This window comes from Helianthus annuus, chromosome 17 (genome assembly GCF_002127325.2).
Source record: "Helianthus annuus cultivar XRQ/B chromosome 17, HanXRQr2.0-SUNRISE, whole genome shotgun sequence".
Classification (NCBI taxonomy): Eukaryota; Viridiplantae; Streptophyta; class Magnoliopsida; order Asterales; family Asteraceae; genus Helianthus; species Helianthus annuus.
This window is the reverse complement of record NC_035449.2, coordinates 170,990,295-171,008,955: the sequence shown is the minus strand read 5'-3', so window position 1 is coordinate 171,008,955 and position 18,661 is coordinate 170,990,295. Positions and strand designations below refer to the sequence as shown.

The 18,661-nt window shown below is 34.8% G+C and overlaps 2 protein-coding genes across 3 annotated transcripts; one reads left to right on the top strand and one right to left on the bottom strand.

Annotated features, from left to right (window-relative positions):
• Positions 1 to 705: 705 nt before the first annotated feature.
• On the top strand, positions 706 to 6,239 carry LOC110920995. Of its 2 annotated transcripts, none has more exons than XM_022165256.2 (8): positions 706 to 1,821; positions 2,733 to 2,832; positions 3,351 to 3,407; positions 3,522 to 3,639; positions 4,194 to 4,276; positions 4,382 to 4,443; positions 4,537 to 4,618; positions 5,830 to 6,239. In XM_022165256.2, the coding sequence occupies exons 1-8, from the start codon at positions 1,502 to 1,504 to the stop codon at positions 5,884 to 5,886; spliced, it is 879 nt and encodes a 292-aa protein (XP_022020948.1). In that variant the 5' UTR covers positions 706 to 1,501; the 3' UTR covers positions 5,887 to 6,239. The 2 variants fall into 2 exon arrangements, with proteins under 2 accessions (XP_022020948.1, XP_035842469.1); XM_035986576.1 differs by having other exon boundaries at positions 708 to 1,821; positions 3,348 to 3,407.
• A 2,588-nt stretch (positions 6,240 to 8,827) lies between these two features.
• LOC110926078 (aldo-keto reductase family 4 member C10) lies at positions 8,828 to 11,969 on the bottom strand. The gene is made up of 3 exons (XM_022169836.2): positions 10,777 to 11,969; positions 10,123 to 10,377; positions 8,828 to 9,317 (listed from the first exon to the last, which is right to left on the bottom strand). Exons 1-3 carry the CDS (start codon positions 11,341 to 11,343, stop codon positions 9,054 to 9,056), a joined length of 1,086 nt encoding a protein of 361 aa, XP_022025528.1. The 5' UTR covers positions 11,344 to 11,969; the 3' UTR covers positions 8,828 to 9,053.
• Positions 11,970 to 18,661: the final 6,692 nt, after the last annotated feature.

Here is an 18,661-nt window from a genome sequence, read left to right as displayed (position 1 = left end):
ATGTGTCAGAAATGGGAGTGTCGAAAATGCGTAGAAAAATTGTGTTGGAAATGCGTCACAAAACTAAATATAAAAACGACTGCAATAATAACACTAAAAATAAATTAAAAAAAGTTCGTTGAAAATGTGTAGGAAATAAAAGATAATCCTGATGATAATACTCCAGAAAATGTGTAGGAAAGGAGTAGGAACTTCTGACACCATATTTTGGTCGGAAATGCGTAGGGAGTTGTGTAGCAAATGCGTAAGAAACCAGTTTCCTACGAGGGGTTTTCCTACACACGCATTTCCTCGTAAATTAGGCATAAATCGCTATTTGTGACGTATGTTTTACGAAAAACAGTGTAAGAAATTTTGAGTTTTCTAGTAGTGTCAGGGCCCGATATTTAGAAGGGCACATTCTTTAAAAAATCTGATATGTATATGTAATTTTTTAATAGGGTATACTCATACAAACATCAACATAGGCCTACTTACAAAACTATTTTTATGGTTTAAATTAGTTATTAGCCCACTTGCATTAGGTTTATGCCCAATACCCAATTTCGTTAAGACTTAAAGACACATTTTTTCAAGATCAAACATGGTACACGAATTCTCATAACTCACCCTTTAACAATAATTTTTTCTCTCATTTCCTCGTAACCATCTACAACTAATTTTTATGATATAGAAACCCCTACCAGAATGCTCATATTTTGGCTAAAAAATGAACACACATTTTGTTTAAGAAAACTAAAGTATTGAAAAGGCTATTGAGTTGGTGAGAAGATGATCATTGTCATGATTGAGTGGAATGGTGACAATTATTAGCATCAACTGCTTATTGGGATTCGCACCTTCACTCACTTCCAAGATCTCCACAACACATTTCATCACAACCCTAATTTATTCCATTCATACCTCAAATTCAACTATCCCTCTTCCTTCCCATTGGTCATACCTCCCACACTGTATGCACAAACTCCATTCCTTCAACTTTCAACCACCCAATTCATTCATTCATCATTATAGAAAGAGAAACGGAAGATGATTTTGTGTACGAGTGTCCGTTAAGCAACAAAAAGCTAAAGTAATCACCATTCGACACCAGCCTGTTTAGTGAATAATGAGCAAAAAAGGCTTCCTTTTTCACTCTACTTTCTCTAAAAGCTTGCCCATTAACAAACCCCTTTCCTTTTCAACTAATTTCACCACATCTTCATCGATTTGTGAGTTTATACTTCCCCTTTCTCGTCGGTTTCATTCCCCTGTCTTTATACCAACAAGTTATCATGTAATTTGAAGGTCTTGTTGGTGAAATATTCTTCAATTGGGGTTCGTTTAGGGTTTGATTTGATTCCAGATTGGTTATATGGTTGATTCGTTGCTGGTTATGATGTCACTGGTAGTTTTGATTTGATTATTATGGAGTTTTGTTGTGGATTGTTGTTGATTGAGGAATCTAGGGTTTTAAACTTTTGATTTGTTTGGTTGTGAACTAAGCTTCAACTTTTGGATCATGGATACTGGTTTTCAGTATGATAGAACCTTGGGCAATCGACACGCGATTTCGTTCCAATCGGGTGGTGTAAACAGCACATCTGAGATGGTTATGATGGGTCATTACTATCCAGTGAACAGTACAGCAGCAGCAACAACAACAAGCGCACGGTTTTTGGGGAGTTCTGGTGCGGTAAACGGGAGCTCAGGATTTACACAATCTGGGAATTCTTGTGGTTCGGTTCTTGGTGAATCTGTTTCGGGGTTGAAGCATGATGCGGGTTTGGCTGTTGAGTGGTCGGTTGAAGAACAGCATAGGTTGCAGGAAGGGCTTTCCAAGTAGGTCTTTTGTTTAAAGTTAATGTTTATTGTTGATACATGCTGATTTAATAGACTACAAATCGGGTTGAGGACCTATAGTTTTTTATTTAATTAACCTAATGCAAGTTGCCTAAGAAAACTTTGTGTTTGTTAGTTACTTCTGCCCCAAGAACAATATTTATTTGGATCCTTTATTTAAATGTGCTTTAGGGATTGTTTTCTAGAACCATTATTTGCAAGTTACAATGATTCTACTTTCAAGGGGTGACATAGTGTAAGCGTGATTCCCTTATAGTTGAGGTCTTGGTTCGAATCCAGCTTCCACTGATTTATTGTGTTAACCCCTAGAAGGCCACACGCCCAGCGGAAACTGCACTTTACCTGGTCCCACTATTGATGTGGCCCATGAGTTTTATGTAACGGTTTTTCATAGTCATCGAAACCGGATAGTTTTCTTTATTCAGATAAGTGAAATGCTATAAAACACAATGACAGTTCAATGTAGTCCAAGAATTTGTATTAATATCAAACACGCTCAGCTAAACCATCTCACACAGGCGCACGGCCTATTTTTGGAGTTTTCCACAGTTGGTATTTTATTAGTTACCTGTATAGATCATGGAAATACTATCATTGCATATTTGATTATGGAGATATCATTATTGCTAATTTATTAATTATACTAATAATGTGACTCTTAAAAAAAGTTAACTCAAAGTTTGTCTATTGATATTACTGTAATTGGAACAATCTCATTTGGATAGAATTAATGAGAGAAAGTTGCTTTATGAATTATGTGTGATGTAGTTTAAATGGAAAAAAACACGAACATTGTAAACATATGTAATTAGTGTTGCATTTTATTTCCGATGAGCTTTTTTTGCTTTTTTCATATATAACACATAAATGACTTTTTAAAATATATGTAGATTCGCTAATGAACCGAGTATCATGAGGTATATCAAGATTGCTGCCACGTTAAATGATAAAACTGTTCGTGATGTTGCGCTGAGGTGTAGATGGATGGCGGTGAGCTTCTATCTTTTTTTGGTATCTTGATTACCTTCAAATTAAGAATTTAAAATAAAAAATGTTGATGTTCATTCTTGGCAGATGCTCATAATTACACTATGCTGTAGATAGGTTATTAGTAAATGGGTCGATTAAAGTAATCATTTATCTTTAACAGCCTAGCAGGTCAAATGGGTAAAATAAAACAGTTTGGCTAAATTGGAAATGGGTCAAACATTTGAAAATGTTCACATCACTGTTAGCATTGTAGCTGGGGTAGCCCAGTTGGCCACCGACACCCACCTCTTACCAAGAGGTACCGGGTTCGAACCTTGGGGCGAACAAAGTACCCTCAAAGGGTCGGCTCGGCAAGGGTATTTACTGCCAGGCTCAGGCTTGTCGGGTGGCGGCCTGGGAGGGGTTATCCCCTCCGCGGTCAGGGGTACCGTGCATTACCCCTTGTATAACCAAGTCATGATTTGGATTTTTCTTACTGCTAAAATGGTTAACGCTTAACAACATGAGATCTTTGGCAGAGAAAACGAAGGAAACCGGATGAACTGTATACTGCGAAAAAGTTAAAAGACAAGAAGGTAACTACGCGTTTTTCAATCTTTATATTATTACCTCAAACGACTAAACAAAAATAATGTGTTTAGATAGGTTGATTTAACTCAATTAGCATTCTGATTATTGTATGGTTTCAGGATAATTTGGTGGTATCATCATCAAAACCAAATGTATCATCCTTTCCAAAACTGGACGTGGCTCCAATTTCTATTGCCATGAATAATCGGGTCCAGATTGACAGTATTACTTTTGAAGGTAACTATTTTGACAACTATATAATTAATTTAAGAAATAAATATGAAAGTGGCCATTTTTTGAGTGTGTTATACCTTAATAGTCAAGTTTGAACAGTTTGACGCATATATGAGATACGCAGATCTTTGGTCACGTATGTACTTTTACTCGCATATCTACTTTACTAGCCTAACCTCTATGTATTTTCATTCTATAAGTGAATAATGAATATGCGAATAAAACATACACGATCGGTGTCACGTATCACAGACTCACAGTATTTTCAAGTCAATATGAATGGGAAAAAGTGTCATACATGAGTAAACGTACATAGTGACTTAGTTGCATACTCATGACTAATTGGGTGATGTATTTTTTTTACACGGGTATATAGGTATGACGCACCAAAGAAAATGATTATTTTCGTAATTTTCTCGCAGATAAGAGGGGCCAATTATGTGATCTTTGGGCTTTATGAGTCAATTTTATATGAAAAAAAAAGAACATTTGTGAATTGAGTTTTTTTTCGCTCTTTACAATAACATATTTGTGTATATTTCTATTCATTTATGCAGCATTAAGTAACTCAATAAAGCACTTAGTTGAACAAAACAATCAAGTTCTTAGTCAGATCTCAGCTAATATTTCTTCAATGAAAGTAAGTGACTTTTCTAAAATGTTTAAGTATTTAAATTATACGTAAAAAAAGTATCAATATTTGAGCTACTTGTTATATTTATCCAACTTATTATTTCATGAGCAGCTACAGGACAATATTGACCTCTTCAGCCACACAAAGAACAACATAACCGCCATTTTAAACGAGTAAGGAAGATGCCCATTAACTTATTTTTGTAAAATATCAGTTTGTTTGTTGCTAATATGGTAATTATTAATTGTTTTTTTTTTCTAATGCAGCATGAGGTATATGCCTGGGCCTCCTTTCCCTGTAACAATAAACGAGGATCTTGCTCATAATATTTTGCCTCCTACAAACCAGGTAACGAGGTTTGAGTTATGGTAACAATTTCTTTGCAACATGCTCGTTTATCTAATATTATTAATTAGTTTTTTAGATAAACAGAATTTCTAAAACACTCAAAACGTGTGATTATTTGATTATTACAACCTCAACCGCAGTAGAAGTACATCCAAACATTATTTTCTATGGCTTTTTATACAATATTTGATCATGGGAATTAATGAATCATGATTATTCGATACCATATAATCACTTTCAAATTGCACATCTAGCCACCTGCTTATGTATTAATTTATTAAAATAACTAGTATTAAGCCCCTGCGTTGCAGCGGTTGACAAAAAACTTTGTTAAGTAGTAGCAATACTACACCATTGTCAACGACCACCAATACCGAAAAAAGCTCGTAAAACAAAATAAATAAAAACGGGAAAAGAATAACGCCGAGCGAAAAGCAGACGTAAAATTTTTGAATCACGCACGCTCGTTACTGAGAAATTAAACCGAAACGTAAAACATAGAAAAAAATAACTAAGTCCATCCATGACCCGCGTGTTGGAGGAACTTGTCAAACACAGAAAAATAGATTTGACGCGATGGACCAGTCAAACGGGAAAAAAATATACGAAAAAATGTTGAACCCCACACGCACGTTGCGGTGTGTTAACTCACAAAATTTAGAACGAAACGAAAAACTTGGGAAAGATGAAAAGTATGGTGAACCAAAATTGAAAATAAAAAAGAGTTGGGATTAAATTGCAAAAGATGAAAAACTTTGGGTTAAAAGTAAAAAAAACAAAGGGTCTAAATTGCAAAATTAAAGTTATTTATTAATTTTAGATAAAGATAAGGATAAAAATAAGTGTTATCTATATATTGGTTATTAATTAATATTAATATTAAAAGAAATTTATTAAACAAATATAAATAAAATTTATGAGGTTGAAGTAGAGAATGCCATGTGGCATTATTTGGAGTCTTTTATTATAAGTTAGAAGATTAGAATTTACAAAACACTCAAAACATATGATCATCTTACTATTGCAATTTTAAATTCAGAATAACATCCAAACATAATTTTCTTATTTACGGCTCGTTTGACTAAAACTGATTCTAGGAATTCTGATTATTTAATACCATATAGTCAATTCAAATGTTCATCCGAGATGAGCATTGGTGCACCCCTGAAAACAGTTTCTTTTTTTTCAAATATTTCTCTTGATGCTTTCAGAGAATGATGTTTGAGCCATCAAATGGGATGTACATGAAGCAAGAGCCAGAGTTTTAACTGGGAATTTTTCAAGTTCGGCTGCAAAGTACAGAACTAAACCTGATGTAAATTCGATAGGTATGGCTTGTGCAAAATTTGCATTAATTGCTGATACGGGTCCAAACCCGATTATAAAGAAAATTCTTATATTGTAGTGATTTTAGCTAAGAAGTTAGCAACTACTAAGATGACCTGTGACACGTTGTCCCTTGGTCTTTTTGGTGAATTTGCAACTCCATTTCATGTTAGACTTTTAGCTGAACATTTTGCAGGCATAATAGAACTGAGTATACATGCATAGTAATTTGTTTTCGGGTTTTGTTTTATGTTGGATTTGGATATTGAATGAGAGTTTACATGATTTAAAGACATCTTTGTTCTTTTTCCATTTATACCATTTCACTCTAGTTGCTTACCATATGTACCCGCATTGGAGCTGGTTCATTAGATACAGCGATGAATGAGAACCATCGCCAGCGAGGGTCGACATAACTTTTTTTACAAATGGTAAGGCAACTCTTGTATTCCTTTGGGAAAGTGTTCAAATGGGATTTTTAATATCATGTTTTCATCAAAAAAGAACTCATGTTTTCCTCTATCAATATCGTGTTCTTTTCTAAAAAATAAAAACATGCTTTCCTCTAATGAAGTTCATTTTTTTTTCAGAAAAAAAAATCAGATGCAGGTGAACAAACAAAACAATATTATTTAAATAGAAAGCTGCCAATAACACAATGAGTGGTGAAAGAGTAACAGAGTAAAACTCGAAACACATATAACATGAAACACAACACATAGACATGCGAAGTCCGCCTAAAGTGCATAGACACATGGGTCCCCAAATCGAAACTAAGACACATCTTTAGCTTCTCTAAAAGTCCTTAACCTTAATCCTACTTCTCCAAGACCTCCTATCCTCGACCACGTCCTCAGTGAGGTGCATTTTCAGCAAATCCTACCTAATCCACTCTTCGCAAATCAAGTGTTATTGGGGCTACTAAGAGTGAAAAAATTAAATAATAAATCTAACAAGTCTCGCTTGATTATGAAACATAGAGCCCATTTGTTGTATTAGGTTACGTAGTGGTGGCGCGTTTTGGTTTTCTTTTTCAAACCGGTTCCAAACGAAGTTCAGTAACTGGGTATTGGTGAAACCAGGTCAGATATTGAATTTGGTTTTGGAGAGGAAACTGATTGGTTCGGCTCCAGTTACATGTTTTTCGAGTTTTGTATGATTCGGGTCGGGTATAGCCGGGTTGGAACTGGTTTCAAAGCATAAGGTTACAACCCAATGCATACCCGTCGAGTAGGCCCACGTATGGGACCGGTTCCTCAATATCCATTTACTCCTAGTCTTGTGGGGGTTTTTTTTCCTACCATGTCCCCAACCCTCTAATTCTAATCATGAGACTTCCACCATCAATCACTTGGGGTGGAACACATTTCCAACACACCTTGACACCGCTAGGTTCATCACTTTTATTGTAGGTTTGTCCGGTTTAAGATTCAAAATGATAGGTTTACGTTTACGTTTCAGTTTTTACAGTTTATCAATTTAAATGTCCAGTGTTGTTCGGAAATTTAAAACGATTGTTTAAGTTCTGCTAGCTATATACATTTTTCTTATATAGGTATATGTATATATGTATATGTGTCGTAACAATTATCAATACAAAATCGGTTCAAATATCCATAACTACACAAAGTAAATTATGACTTGAATAATTATAAAATACAGGTATGTGATTGATGATGTACATGCTTGTTCAAATATAGACAATATTGAATAACTTTGCTTTCTATAAATAAAAAGAAGGGTTGACTTAAAGTCACTTTTTGACTACTTTATCAAATGAGGTTTGACCAAAACCATATAATTCTATAAATGAAATAAAAGAAAACTAGGGTTAAAGATTCGCCCGCGTTGTGGCGCGGGTGCATCGTAAACATTGAATAGATTAGTCCAAACATTATATGATGCATTAACCATATGAAAACACACATTTCGACGTATCTAGCTGAACTCAGTGTAACCTGTATAAGCATTGTCATTGGATCAAACGTAAAGTAAATGAAATTCATATCGAACAATAACTTGAATTTATACGAAAACGTACATAAAAATATGCACGTAAAAATTGTTTCTTTAAACGAAAACGTATTATATTTGACCTGACTCGTCTATAAAAAAAGTTTACGTCGGAATGTAAAAGAAATCATATTTATACATACCCGTACATAAAATTTGCACGTAAAAATAGTTTTTAAGTGAAGGAAGTATAGGGGTAAACCGAAACAAAATATTAGTAAAAAAATTAATAGGTTAAAACCGTTCATAAAACCGTGCCAAGTAGCACCAATGCAACAACGGCATCGACTCTCAACATCGTAAAAATAAAATAGATAAAATGGTAAAAATTACACTGAACGAAAAGGAGACTAAAATTGTTAAACCATACACACCCGTTACAGTGTGTTAATGCGAAGAAATTAACCGGAAACGTAAAACGTAGAAAATAACAACTTAGTTGATCTAGGACCCGCCCATTGCGGCGAAGTTTTTAAAAGGGAAAAAATGGACGCGTTGCGACGGGTCTGTCAAATATGGGAAAATAGAGCAAAAACGTTGAAACTCACATGCACGTCACTACATGTTAACTCGCAAAATTTAGAACGAAACGTAAAACGAAAAACTTGCGAAAGATAAAAAGTATGGGGACCAAAGTTGTAAATAATAAAGTGTTGTGTTAAATTCAAAAGATGAAAAGTTTGAGTTAAAAGTAAAAATTCAAATGGGTTAAAATGAAAAAGATAAAACTTTAAGGTTGAAAGTGGAAATCAAGTAATGGGTTAAAATTTAAAAGATAAAAGTTTAAGGTAGAAAGTGGAAAATCAAATTTTTTTTTGGAAAAACCCCAAAGCATAGGGTACAAGTGATGATGCATAAGAAAGTTGTAAATTTATATATGGGATAATACAATCATAACCATTAACAATGTTCCATAGCATTTTTGTACATGACAAGAATCTTCACAAAACACTTTTGATCCAAAGAAGACTCAATCAACCAAATCAACATTAAGACCTACATCTTGTTCATCACCCAAACACAACATAATATTACAATAACATACAACAAAATCAACATGTTTAAATGCAAATAAACAACCCGCAAATAGCATCAATCATGAGTTGAACTCGACATCATCGTCAGATTCATGAACCGCTTGCAATGGACCACTTCCAAAGACCGAACCATCGTCCTCTGAGATGGTGTCCAATGAACCATTTCCAAATAGACACACCTGTGGCTCTATCTGGTTTAACCGCTGATACTCGTCGTCCGATAAACTCCAGTTGAATATGTCTATGTTTGTCCTTATCCTCTCGGGTTTCACACTGCATGGAAGCACGCTTGTTCCTCTTTGTAGACCCCATCGCAAAATAACCTGCGGGTCAAGGGTAAATATGTAATTACACATGCAAGATTAAGCCTTTGATACAAGCAAATAATTTTAAATGTTCTTGGTTTTTAAAAAATCAACTTTTAGGACTGTATACGAACCGAACAATCATAAACTGTTCGTGAACTTGTTGGCGGGAAGTTCGTTTATTTAATAAACGAACGAACATGAACATAGTTTTTTGTTCATTTAACTAAACGAATGAGAACATGAACACACGTTGTGATCGTTCATTTATGTTCATGAACGTCCGTTTATGTTCGTTTATTTACATTTGTTTACGTTCATTCGTTTATGTTCGTTTCAATTTAAATACAAAAGTAGTTATATGCATATAAATATTAAACATAAAAGGAACTTTCTAACTACTTATATAAATATAACTAATTGGGCTTTCTGGTGATAAAATTGGTTTTCCAATGGAATTTATCGTAAATAAATTATTTATACAAAAATTAACATTATGTTCGTTTATGTTTAGTAATTATGTTCATTTGTGTTTCTTCAATTAGGTTCATTTTTGTTTATGATTTGTTAAATTATGTCCGTTTAAGTTTGTTTGTATATGTCCGTTTACGTTCGTGAACTGTTCGTTTAGGTTTTAAATGAACGAACATAAACGAACAAGAACATGCCGATTTTCTTAATAAACGAACATGAACAAAAAAATACGTTTGATTATATGTACGTGTTCGTGTTCGATTAAAGTTAAAGAACACAAACATGCATTTGTTCGTGTTCGTTTACAGGCCTATCAAAATTTGTTTCAGAATGAATAAGCGAAACGTACCTGTTCGGGGGTCTTTTTATGTCGGTCTGCTATCTCTGCAACAACCGAAAGTTTGAGCATTGGCCCGTGAACCGATCTGGACCGACTAAAAGATATGCGAGGTGTTCCGGGCTCATCTTCTTCACTTGATCCGCTTTCAGATGGTTTAGGGGCTGAAGTCGGTACTCCCAATGGTGTGTGAGCCGATACATGTATGAATTTTGACTGACAGAATTTTACAAGTTCATCTTGCCTCCAAAACGGATGTAATTCTACCTGAAAAACCACACGCAAGCTTTAAATATAACACCATTAATGATACAAGATCCCGAATGCCATTTTAAGGAGATCATAAGACATAAGCATGATGACTATGCAGTTAATATCGGTGACTTATCGGTCAGAATATCGGTACCGATATTATCGCCGATTTTGACCGATATTTCCGATATATGACCAATATATATCACCGGTAATATCGATATTAATACCTTTCTTCTTAGTTCTAATACGGATATCCCACCGCGATAACCTATTACATCTCAAATATCGGTCCTTGACTGATATCCGATATTTTACCGCATTAACTGCTTAGTGATGACTACAAGCTCTACAAACAAAGGTCAATGATTCGAGAGAAATAAACAAACAAAGAACAGAAATTTATGGGCCAACCTGATTAACCGCAGGTACAATTTTAGCAAACTTGAGAAGTTCTTTCATCTGTTGTATATTAAAATTACTAACTCCAATAGCGCGAACAAGGCCTAACTCAACCAACCGTTCCATCGCTTTCCATGCTGTTTTCAACTTACTCAAAAACTGTCTATACTCAGAACCCGAATTTGCAGGCGGATCAGTGGCATCACCAAAAGCCGAACTTTCGGGCCAGTGCATTAAATAAAGATCCAAATACGACATCCCAAGATTCTTAAGAGAAACTCTAACCGAATTTTCGATCTTGTTAATCGAGTTCATGGTACAATAGATTTTAGAGGTTAGAAAGAGATCCTCTCTTTTGATTGAACCCTTAAAAAACTCGGATAAAGCTTCGCCAACCTCAGCCTCGTTTCCGTACAAGTGTGCACAATCGATATGATGGTATCCGACGGATAAAGCGGTTTTAACCGCTTCAGCACAGAAATCACCACCACTTTGCCAGGTTCCTAGCCCTATGGCAGGAATCTTGGCTCCTGTATTTAACAGGAAATAAGTCCCAGATGACCCAAATTTCCCTTTCATCCCTGATGATAGATACCCAATAATAAACACTAAAATAGTAAAATCTCACAACTGTTTGAGCGAAATCTCGAGTAAAGAACGAAAGCCCAGATGATAAAACGATCAAATAATCTACTTTAAGAGACCGAATAAGTGCCTGACAGGTATTTGATGAAATGTCTGAAAGAACTTCAAGACAATAAATTTATAAAAACAGATAATACCCAATAACAAACACTAAAATCCCACAACAATTTGATCCAAATCTCAAGTAAACAATGAAAACCCAAATAATAGGACGACCCAGAAGACTAATTACAAGAAAACAAGAACCAAAAAAGTGCACGCCAGGTGTTTGTTGGATTGACTGAAAGAAAAACAGCAACAATACAGTGATCTTGATCGAAAACTACTTACAAATATGCGAAACTACTGCACATGAATGCAAAAAGGGGGAACAAATTGGACATCCGATCGCAAACAAAGCTACAGAAGGTTGTGGGAAAGTGGGTTTGTGAAGACAAAATGTGAAATGAATGTACCTAAAATTGGACAGAGAATTGGTAGACAAAATTATGGGTCAACAAGAACAGCCGACAGAGGAAGAAACGCCCAAAACGTAAAACAAAATAGTTCGCTGTAAATGATAATGTAATCTAATCTTTAATCGCCCTTGAGGAAATAAAGGGGAATATAAATTTCATATAAGACAACCTTTGATGTGTGACAAATTGTGATTAATTAAAATATGAACACATGGTTTGGGTAAAAGGATTTAAAGATTAATTTACGAGATCGTAATTAAGATATCTAACATAAATAAAGATTTAAAAGATTCTTGAGTTTGGGTTTATCCAAACGAGTTCGAGTCAGTTTTGGGTTAAACTTGAGTACATGTGTAGGTGACTTTGGGTTAAACTTGAGTACATGTGTAGGTGACTTTGACGGGTTTACGATCGACCCATTTAATAGTCTTTGTAGTAGTGGAGGGGAAGACTATTTCGGCTTCAAGTGGTCTTGGTGATTGCGGTGTAAGAGTGAAACTATTTATTTTTCCAAGGCATGACTAGAGTTATAACATCTTCAATGTGTTAGAAGGTCTACGTATCCAAAGGCCTGTAGACACTATAACAATTTAGGTCAATACACATGTTTCTTATGTATAAAAGCCCTAAACATCAATATTCTGAATATCAATATTGTTATATGGGAATGGGTTAGACTGTTGGGCCAATAAGAAGACACATGTCTATAAGATGGAGATAGCAGAGATGAGGATGTTGAGGTGGATCTATGGGAACATGATGTTAGACCGGATTAGAAATTAGGTTTTTAGAGAAAGGTTATGAGTAGCTAGTATTTCAGATAAGATATAGAATGGGAGGTTGAGATGGTTTGGACATGTAAAGAGTAGGCAAACGACGGCGCCAGTTGGAGCAGTGGAAACCCTCACCGTGGAAGGGAGGAGGAGTGGAGGCAGGTCCAAATTGACTTGGGATGAGCGGATTAGACTTGATTTGCTAGAGTTCCACAATTCTGAGGACATGGTCCCGGATAGGATTTCCTGGAGACGTAAGATTAAGGTTAAGGACTTTTAGGGATGGGAATCATTGTGGCTTAGCTTTGTGTTAGGAGCTTAGATAAACCTACACTTTAGGTGGACGTTGCATGTGATTGTGTTTGTGTACTTATGCATATATGTTGTTTTATGATGTTATACATGCTCCTTTTGCAATGTTACACTTGTTATTCGTAATTTTCTATTTCTTTATCTTTAGTTTTGTTTGTTTCTTGCGTTGGAGCAGTTGGTCTCTCTAGAAGCAGTCTCTTTATTCCTATGGATAAAGGCAAGATTCGCCTACTTCTCACCCCCTGACCCTACCCATAGCTCTACTATTTGTGGGATACACTGGGTACGGTTGTTATATATACTGAGAGAGAAATGATGTATAGGTAGATAGAGGCTCTGCAATGTGTATGGGGCCATCCTAGAGTGGGATAAGTTGTCGAGGATAATCATTTCCACTTCGGTGCAACAAGGTGAGTTGGGTCTTGCTCAAGTGAGGGTATCATCTATAATAGAGATCACGTTTTATACGTTTAAAGATACTTGTCCTGCACCCATTTGTATTTGTATTTATAGTGATAAGTTTTTAATAATAGAGTATTAATATAAAAAAGATAACATAAGATAAATTTACCCGTTAAAAGGATCTGTCCATGTCAACCCGTACACGTGTACTTTGCTCAGTTTAATATGTCATAAATGATTTTCCTGTTTAAATTAATGTAAAGTTTATGATTTGGCATCATGTTATCTATAAACTCGCAAGCACAACCAATTTGACTATATGTTGTGGTGAATGTGAAATAAAAAAGTGGCGCGTAGATGCCAAGTAGATGATGGAAGGTTTCACATTTCACAACAAAAAACTTGTATTGTGAAGATTTAAAATGTGATGTTAAATTAAGACGGCTCTAAATAATTAGGTTATATATTATTTAATATTAAAAGAAAAATCAAACAACCATTTGGCCTACGCTTGTGCCCGGTATGTGACGGAGTTACCCGCCCACGATTGCCTAAGTGACCTCCCACTCGCCAAAGGTCTTCTGGCCCAATGACATGTGGTGATTGTTAAGACTTGGGATCTCTAAGGTCTCAAGTTTGAAACCTCTCTAACGGGGTTTTTCCACATTGGTGGGTTTCATCCTTAATGATGTTTTCTATGAGTCAAGCTTGAAGAGGCAAATCAGTATGGACGATTAGCATTTCATTTTAAAAAGGCTTACTCGAATGTTTGGGTTAGTTTCAAATGCTATTAAAAAAAGTGACCTCCCATTCTCACGCCACACTTTTTTTGAACGGTAAATTTGGATCACTGACGGCAGGGGCGGACACAAATATTGTCCAAGGTGGGCGGGCGCACCTCCGGGGAAAAAAATTTAGTGCTAAGTTCCGTTGAAAATCTCGTCCGCACCCCTTGGAATTTTTCGTCCGCACCCCTTGGAATTTTTCGACCGCACCCTTGAAATTTTTTGTCCGCACCCCTTAGGTAAAAAGTGTTATCAATTTATAATTTTTTAGTAAACTCTTATGTTTGAAAAAAAAAAAAAAATACTACATAAATTATATAACTTTTAATACCTAACTAACTAAACCCAAATACCCATACCTTTACCCCTTATAATTTTCCTAACTAGCTAGCCCACTAAGTCTTAGCCCATTAACCAAACCCAACAATATTTCAAACTATAATAAAATAATTAAAGCCCAAAACCTTTAGAAATTCTCTCCCGCTCTCTCTCTATCTTGCGTCCCTGCACTGCCAACGAACAACATCACCCAGCGACAACAGTCTAGCCGCTGGCGACCACCATACCACCGTCGTTTGACACTAAATCTAACCAGAATCCGAACACGGATAAGTTTCTTTGTTATTTTGATGATTTTGGTTGATATTAGAGGAGAAAAAAGGGTAATAAAGTTGTTAAATAGGTTTGAAATTTTGTGTGTTTTGACGTTGTTTATGGTTGTTTAGATGATTTTTAGGGTGATTATGTTGTTTATATATTTTTAGGGTGATTACAACTTACGTTATGATTTATAGGGCTTGAATAGTTGAAAATTAAAATTAAAATTGAAACATTATATTATGGAGCGATGAACTTATGTTATATTGAGAAAGAATTGCTTAAGAAATTAGCTTTAGATGATGTTTTGGATAAGATTTCAAAAAATGAAACCCGTAGGGCGTCGACGTTTTAATTATGTTTGTAACAAGGTTTGACATGTTTTTGATGATTATATAAATTTAGTTTGATGTTCGTTTGTTTTACATGACCCGACCCGACCCGATACGAACCGATTTTTTTACTTATATACCTAGGGGCCTAAAATTTTTAAAAATGTTCCGCACCCCCATGGAAAAATTCCTGGGTCCGCCACTGACTGACGGATCACTGAAGTATCATTGTGCCACCAGCGGCAACACCCGATCAGATCCATCTCCACTAGGCATAATCTCTATACGCTAATTCAGGGGGAAACCCAATAAATATAGGAAAACCCCCTTTTGTGAGAATCAAACCCAAAACCTTTTGATCCCAGAACTTTTATAAAGCGATGGTCACTCTCACACCACACTACATCTACTAACACCTAGCTTAGCCTTGGCGTTAGCATGCGTTGAATAAGTAAGACAGTTAGACCAAAGAGAAAGTCGTAGAAAAGGCGCTGTTGGCTTTAATGGCGGCTGACTTTTGCACCTTTTGGTTCCATTGCAGCCAACAATTAGGAACGCCTATAAATTTGTGGTCGTATTATTTTTTATCTAATTATTACAATTTTATAAATAATAAATAAATGTATTAACTATAACTTCTTAATATATATACGGTCAGGCTTGTTTTTGTGTGAACTTTTGTTGTGCGAAGCGGAGAAGTCACTAGAAATGCGACACATGTATTTTAGACGAGGACATACGTGTTCGTATAATACCCACTATAATTATGCAACATATGTCTATAACTAGGTAACCTTATAATCAACATATTTATAATTACCCAACATATATACAATAAGTATGCAACATGTTTGTTATCAATGTATTTTTTTTTAAATGTGTCGGTATTATTTTCAAAAAATTAACAGAGTAATCTATACTATATAATAAAAGAAACCATGTAAGGGATACATGGCACTCTATGAGGCAGTCTTAATTATTTTTCTAAATATTTATTATGGAAAATCAGTTATTGATAATATTAAATTTAAAATTTGAAATTTGTAGAAGAGATTTTAATGATAAAGATAAAGATAACTGATAATAATATGTTAATTATTATGATCATATATTAATTATTAAAATATAGAAAAATATATTAGCGTTTTAAATATTTATAAAGATAAATATGTTATTTAATTGTTAGTTTTAATTGTTTTTACATTTTGATGATATGGAGAAGGATAACTGATAATCACATATTAAAATAAAAATATTTATTTTAATCAACTGTTTTGTTATTGTTTTTTTATTGAAATTCAATGTAAAAACTTGAATACACCCTTTATTTCTAAACCTCCATTTAAATGTCCCACATTAATTGGTGTAACTCTTTCTTGGCCCAAATATTAAAATGGAACCAAAAATTAAACCGAACCTAACTAAACCAAGGTAGAATATGTGGCCACGTTTAATTTAAGTATCCCATATTTATTTCTTTTTTTTTTCTGCAGATTATTCAACGTCAGGTAATACGTAAGTTTCTAACCTAATAATAAATAAAAAAAAGACAAAGTAAAATGTTATAAATCATGTAATACACAACTCTCTTACCTAATGAAAAATAAAGTGAGATGTTACAATAAGTAAATAGTACTTCAAAGTTCATTTTTTTAGAAAACACATCTTGATGACTAAATGTGTTAACGGATTACATTATTCGTGTAAGACATGTGTTTATTCAAATCGTGCAGTACACGAGTTTTTAAAAGATGTAACTATTTTATTACTTAGTATATATAAAATTATATTTATTCAACCCGTATAATACACGGGGTTCTAACCTAGTACTATATACTCAAATTAATGGAAATAAAATTATATATATTATATTGTTTAAATAATAATAATAAAGTATATGAAACCGTCTAAAAAAGCCACATTGAATTTTGATAATGTAACTTAATCCATGGGATATACTTTAATATTTGGGTTGTTAACGGTGACATGGCATGTTAACCGAGATTGCAAACCACTCCTCTATGTGTTAAGAGGCATTAAGGGTATGTTTGGCAAAAGTAGCTGGTGGCTGGTGGTTGGAAGCTGGTAGCTGGTGGCTGTAGCTGGTAGCTATAGCTTTTTAGATATATTTAGATGTTTGATAGAGTCACTGGAGCTTTTAATAAAATGTATAAAATGATCAAAATGGACATAACTAAAAAAATAATAGTCATTTAAAGGTTAAAATAGTCATTTTTCTCTAAAAGCTTGTAACTCCTTCTAAACGCTACTAGTAGGAGCATTCAACCAAAAGCTTCAAGATCCTAATCTAAAAGTTTCAAGCTCCTTTAACCAAACAAGATTTTTTTATTGAATAGGACTTTTTTCTTAAAAGCTTAAAGTTAGAATCTCCTAAAAGCTCCTTGCCAAACATACCTTAAATGGGTTGTATGTTAACCGGATATTAGGAGACTGAATCAATTCTTCTTTTATTTTTTAAACCAACAACCACTAAAAATAGGGTTAGGTGAAGTTAAAGGAATTAAACTATTTCGTTGGAGTGAAGTAAAATGAAATGGGGAAGAAAGGTTGATGTGACACTTAAGTGGAGTTAGACCATGTGTAGTGGTTAACACCCCACCCTTGGGCGTTTTGCGCCATGTGGCAGCCCAGTCAGCAATGGGGCATTAAGGGACGTTTTCTAAAATGGATGTAGTGGGGATGTGAGCATTGTTAGACATTATGTTTGTAATAAAATTAAATAAAAAAATATCAAAAAAATCTGATTGGTTTTACAAAAAGGAAATTGAAGGTGATTGGACATAAGAAAAAGGATTGGGCGTGGAATATTGCACGCTCCTTACAGTTTTTTTGAAAAAATGCCCATGGAGGCCGAGATGGGGTGTGCTTTGAACGTGGATGGCATTAAAACGCCCATTTCTTTACGAGGACGCACGGTCTTAATATGAGTTAAATATACTCAAAGGTGTTATGACCCATCAAACGACAATTATCTATACTCACAATTTAATCAATGAAGTAACTTTCACTTTCCTTTTCAAGTTGAATCCCTCGCTTCGCATGTCACATCATCAGAGACAAACAAGTTAATGACCAAAAGATAAAGATCCAAGAATTATTAAGAAAATTGTAAAATCAAGCAAGAAAAAAAAAATATTTTATTCAAGTTAATGACCAAAAGATCAATAACCAAGAAAATACAAAATCCGGATCAACAAACCAAGACGTGACGTTTGTTGAGACAAGTGTGAGAATCTTGAAGGTTTTTCGGTTTTTCCATTTTTATCCCTCTCACCCGTCAACAATTGAAGGTTTTCCCATTTTACCCTTTCAGCCACTTTTTTTTTTTGAAAGGTGAGGATCAAGAACTCGCGTATGTCGGGAGATGTAGACTATGTTGTCTTAACCGGGCCCACGCTACAGAGCCCCCACGCCGACCAACCGACATCAACCCCTCGATGAGAAACCCCTATCACCCAGGTAAACCCGGAGGGGAAAACTCACCCGGCAAGACTCGAACTTGGGTGAGCCTCTTGGTGAGCCTATAACTTGATTGTTTGATACTTTCAGAGATGTTAATCGCAACATTAAAT

Bases quoted from the DNA above. Each gene is read 5' to 3' on its own strand.
- LOC110926078 (XM_022169836.2), bottom strand. From the start codon at position 11,343: ATGAAAGGGAAATTTGGGTCATCTGGGACTTATTTCCTGTTAAATACA. The intron at 10,378-10,776 runs GTTGGCCCATAA...GTGGTTTTTCAG, and splicing joins TTGTACCTGCGGTTAATCAG to GTAGAATTACATCCGTTTTG. The intron at 9,318-10,122 runs GTACGTTTCGCT...CTTGACCCGCAG, and splicing joins ATAAAAAGACCCCCGAACAG to GTTATTTTGCGATGGGGTCT.
- LOC110920995 (XM_035986576.1), top strand. From the start codon at position 1,502: ATGGATACTGGTTTTCAGTATGATAGAACCTTGGGCAATCGACACGCG. The intron at 1,822-2,732 runs GTAGGTCTTTTG...AAATATATGTAG, and splicing joins TTGCAGGAAGGGCTTTCCAA to ATTCGCTAATGAACCGAGTA. The intron at 2,833-3,347 runs GTGAGCTTCTAT...TGAGATCTTTGG, and splicing joins TGAGGTGTAGATGGATGGCG to CAGAGAAAACGAAGGAAACC.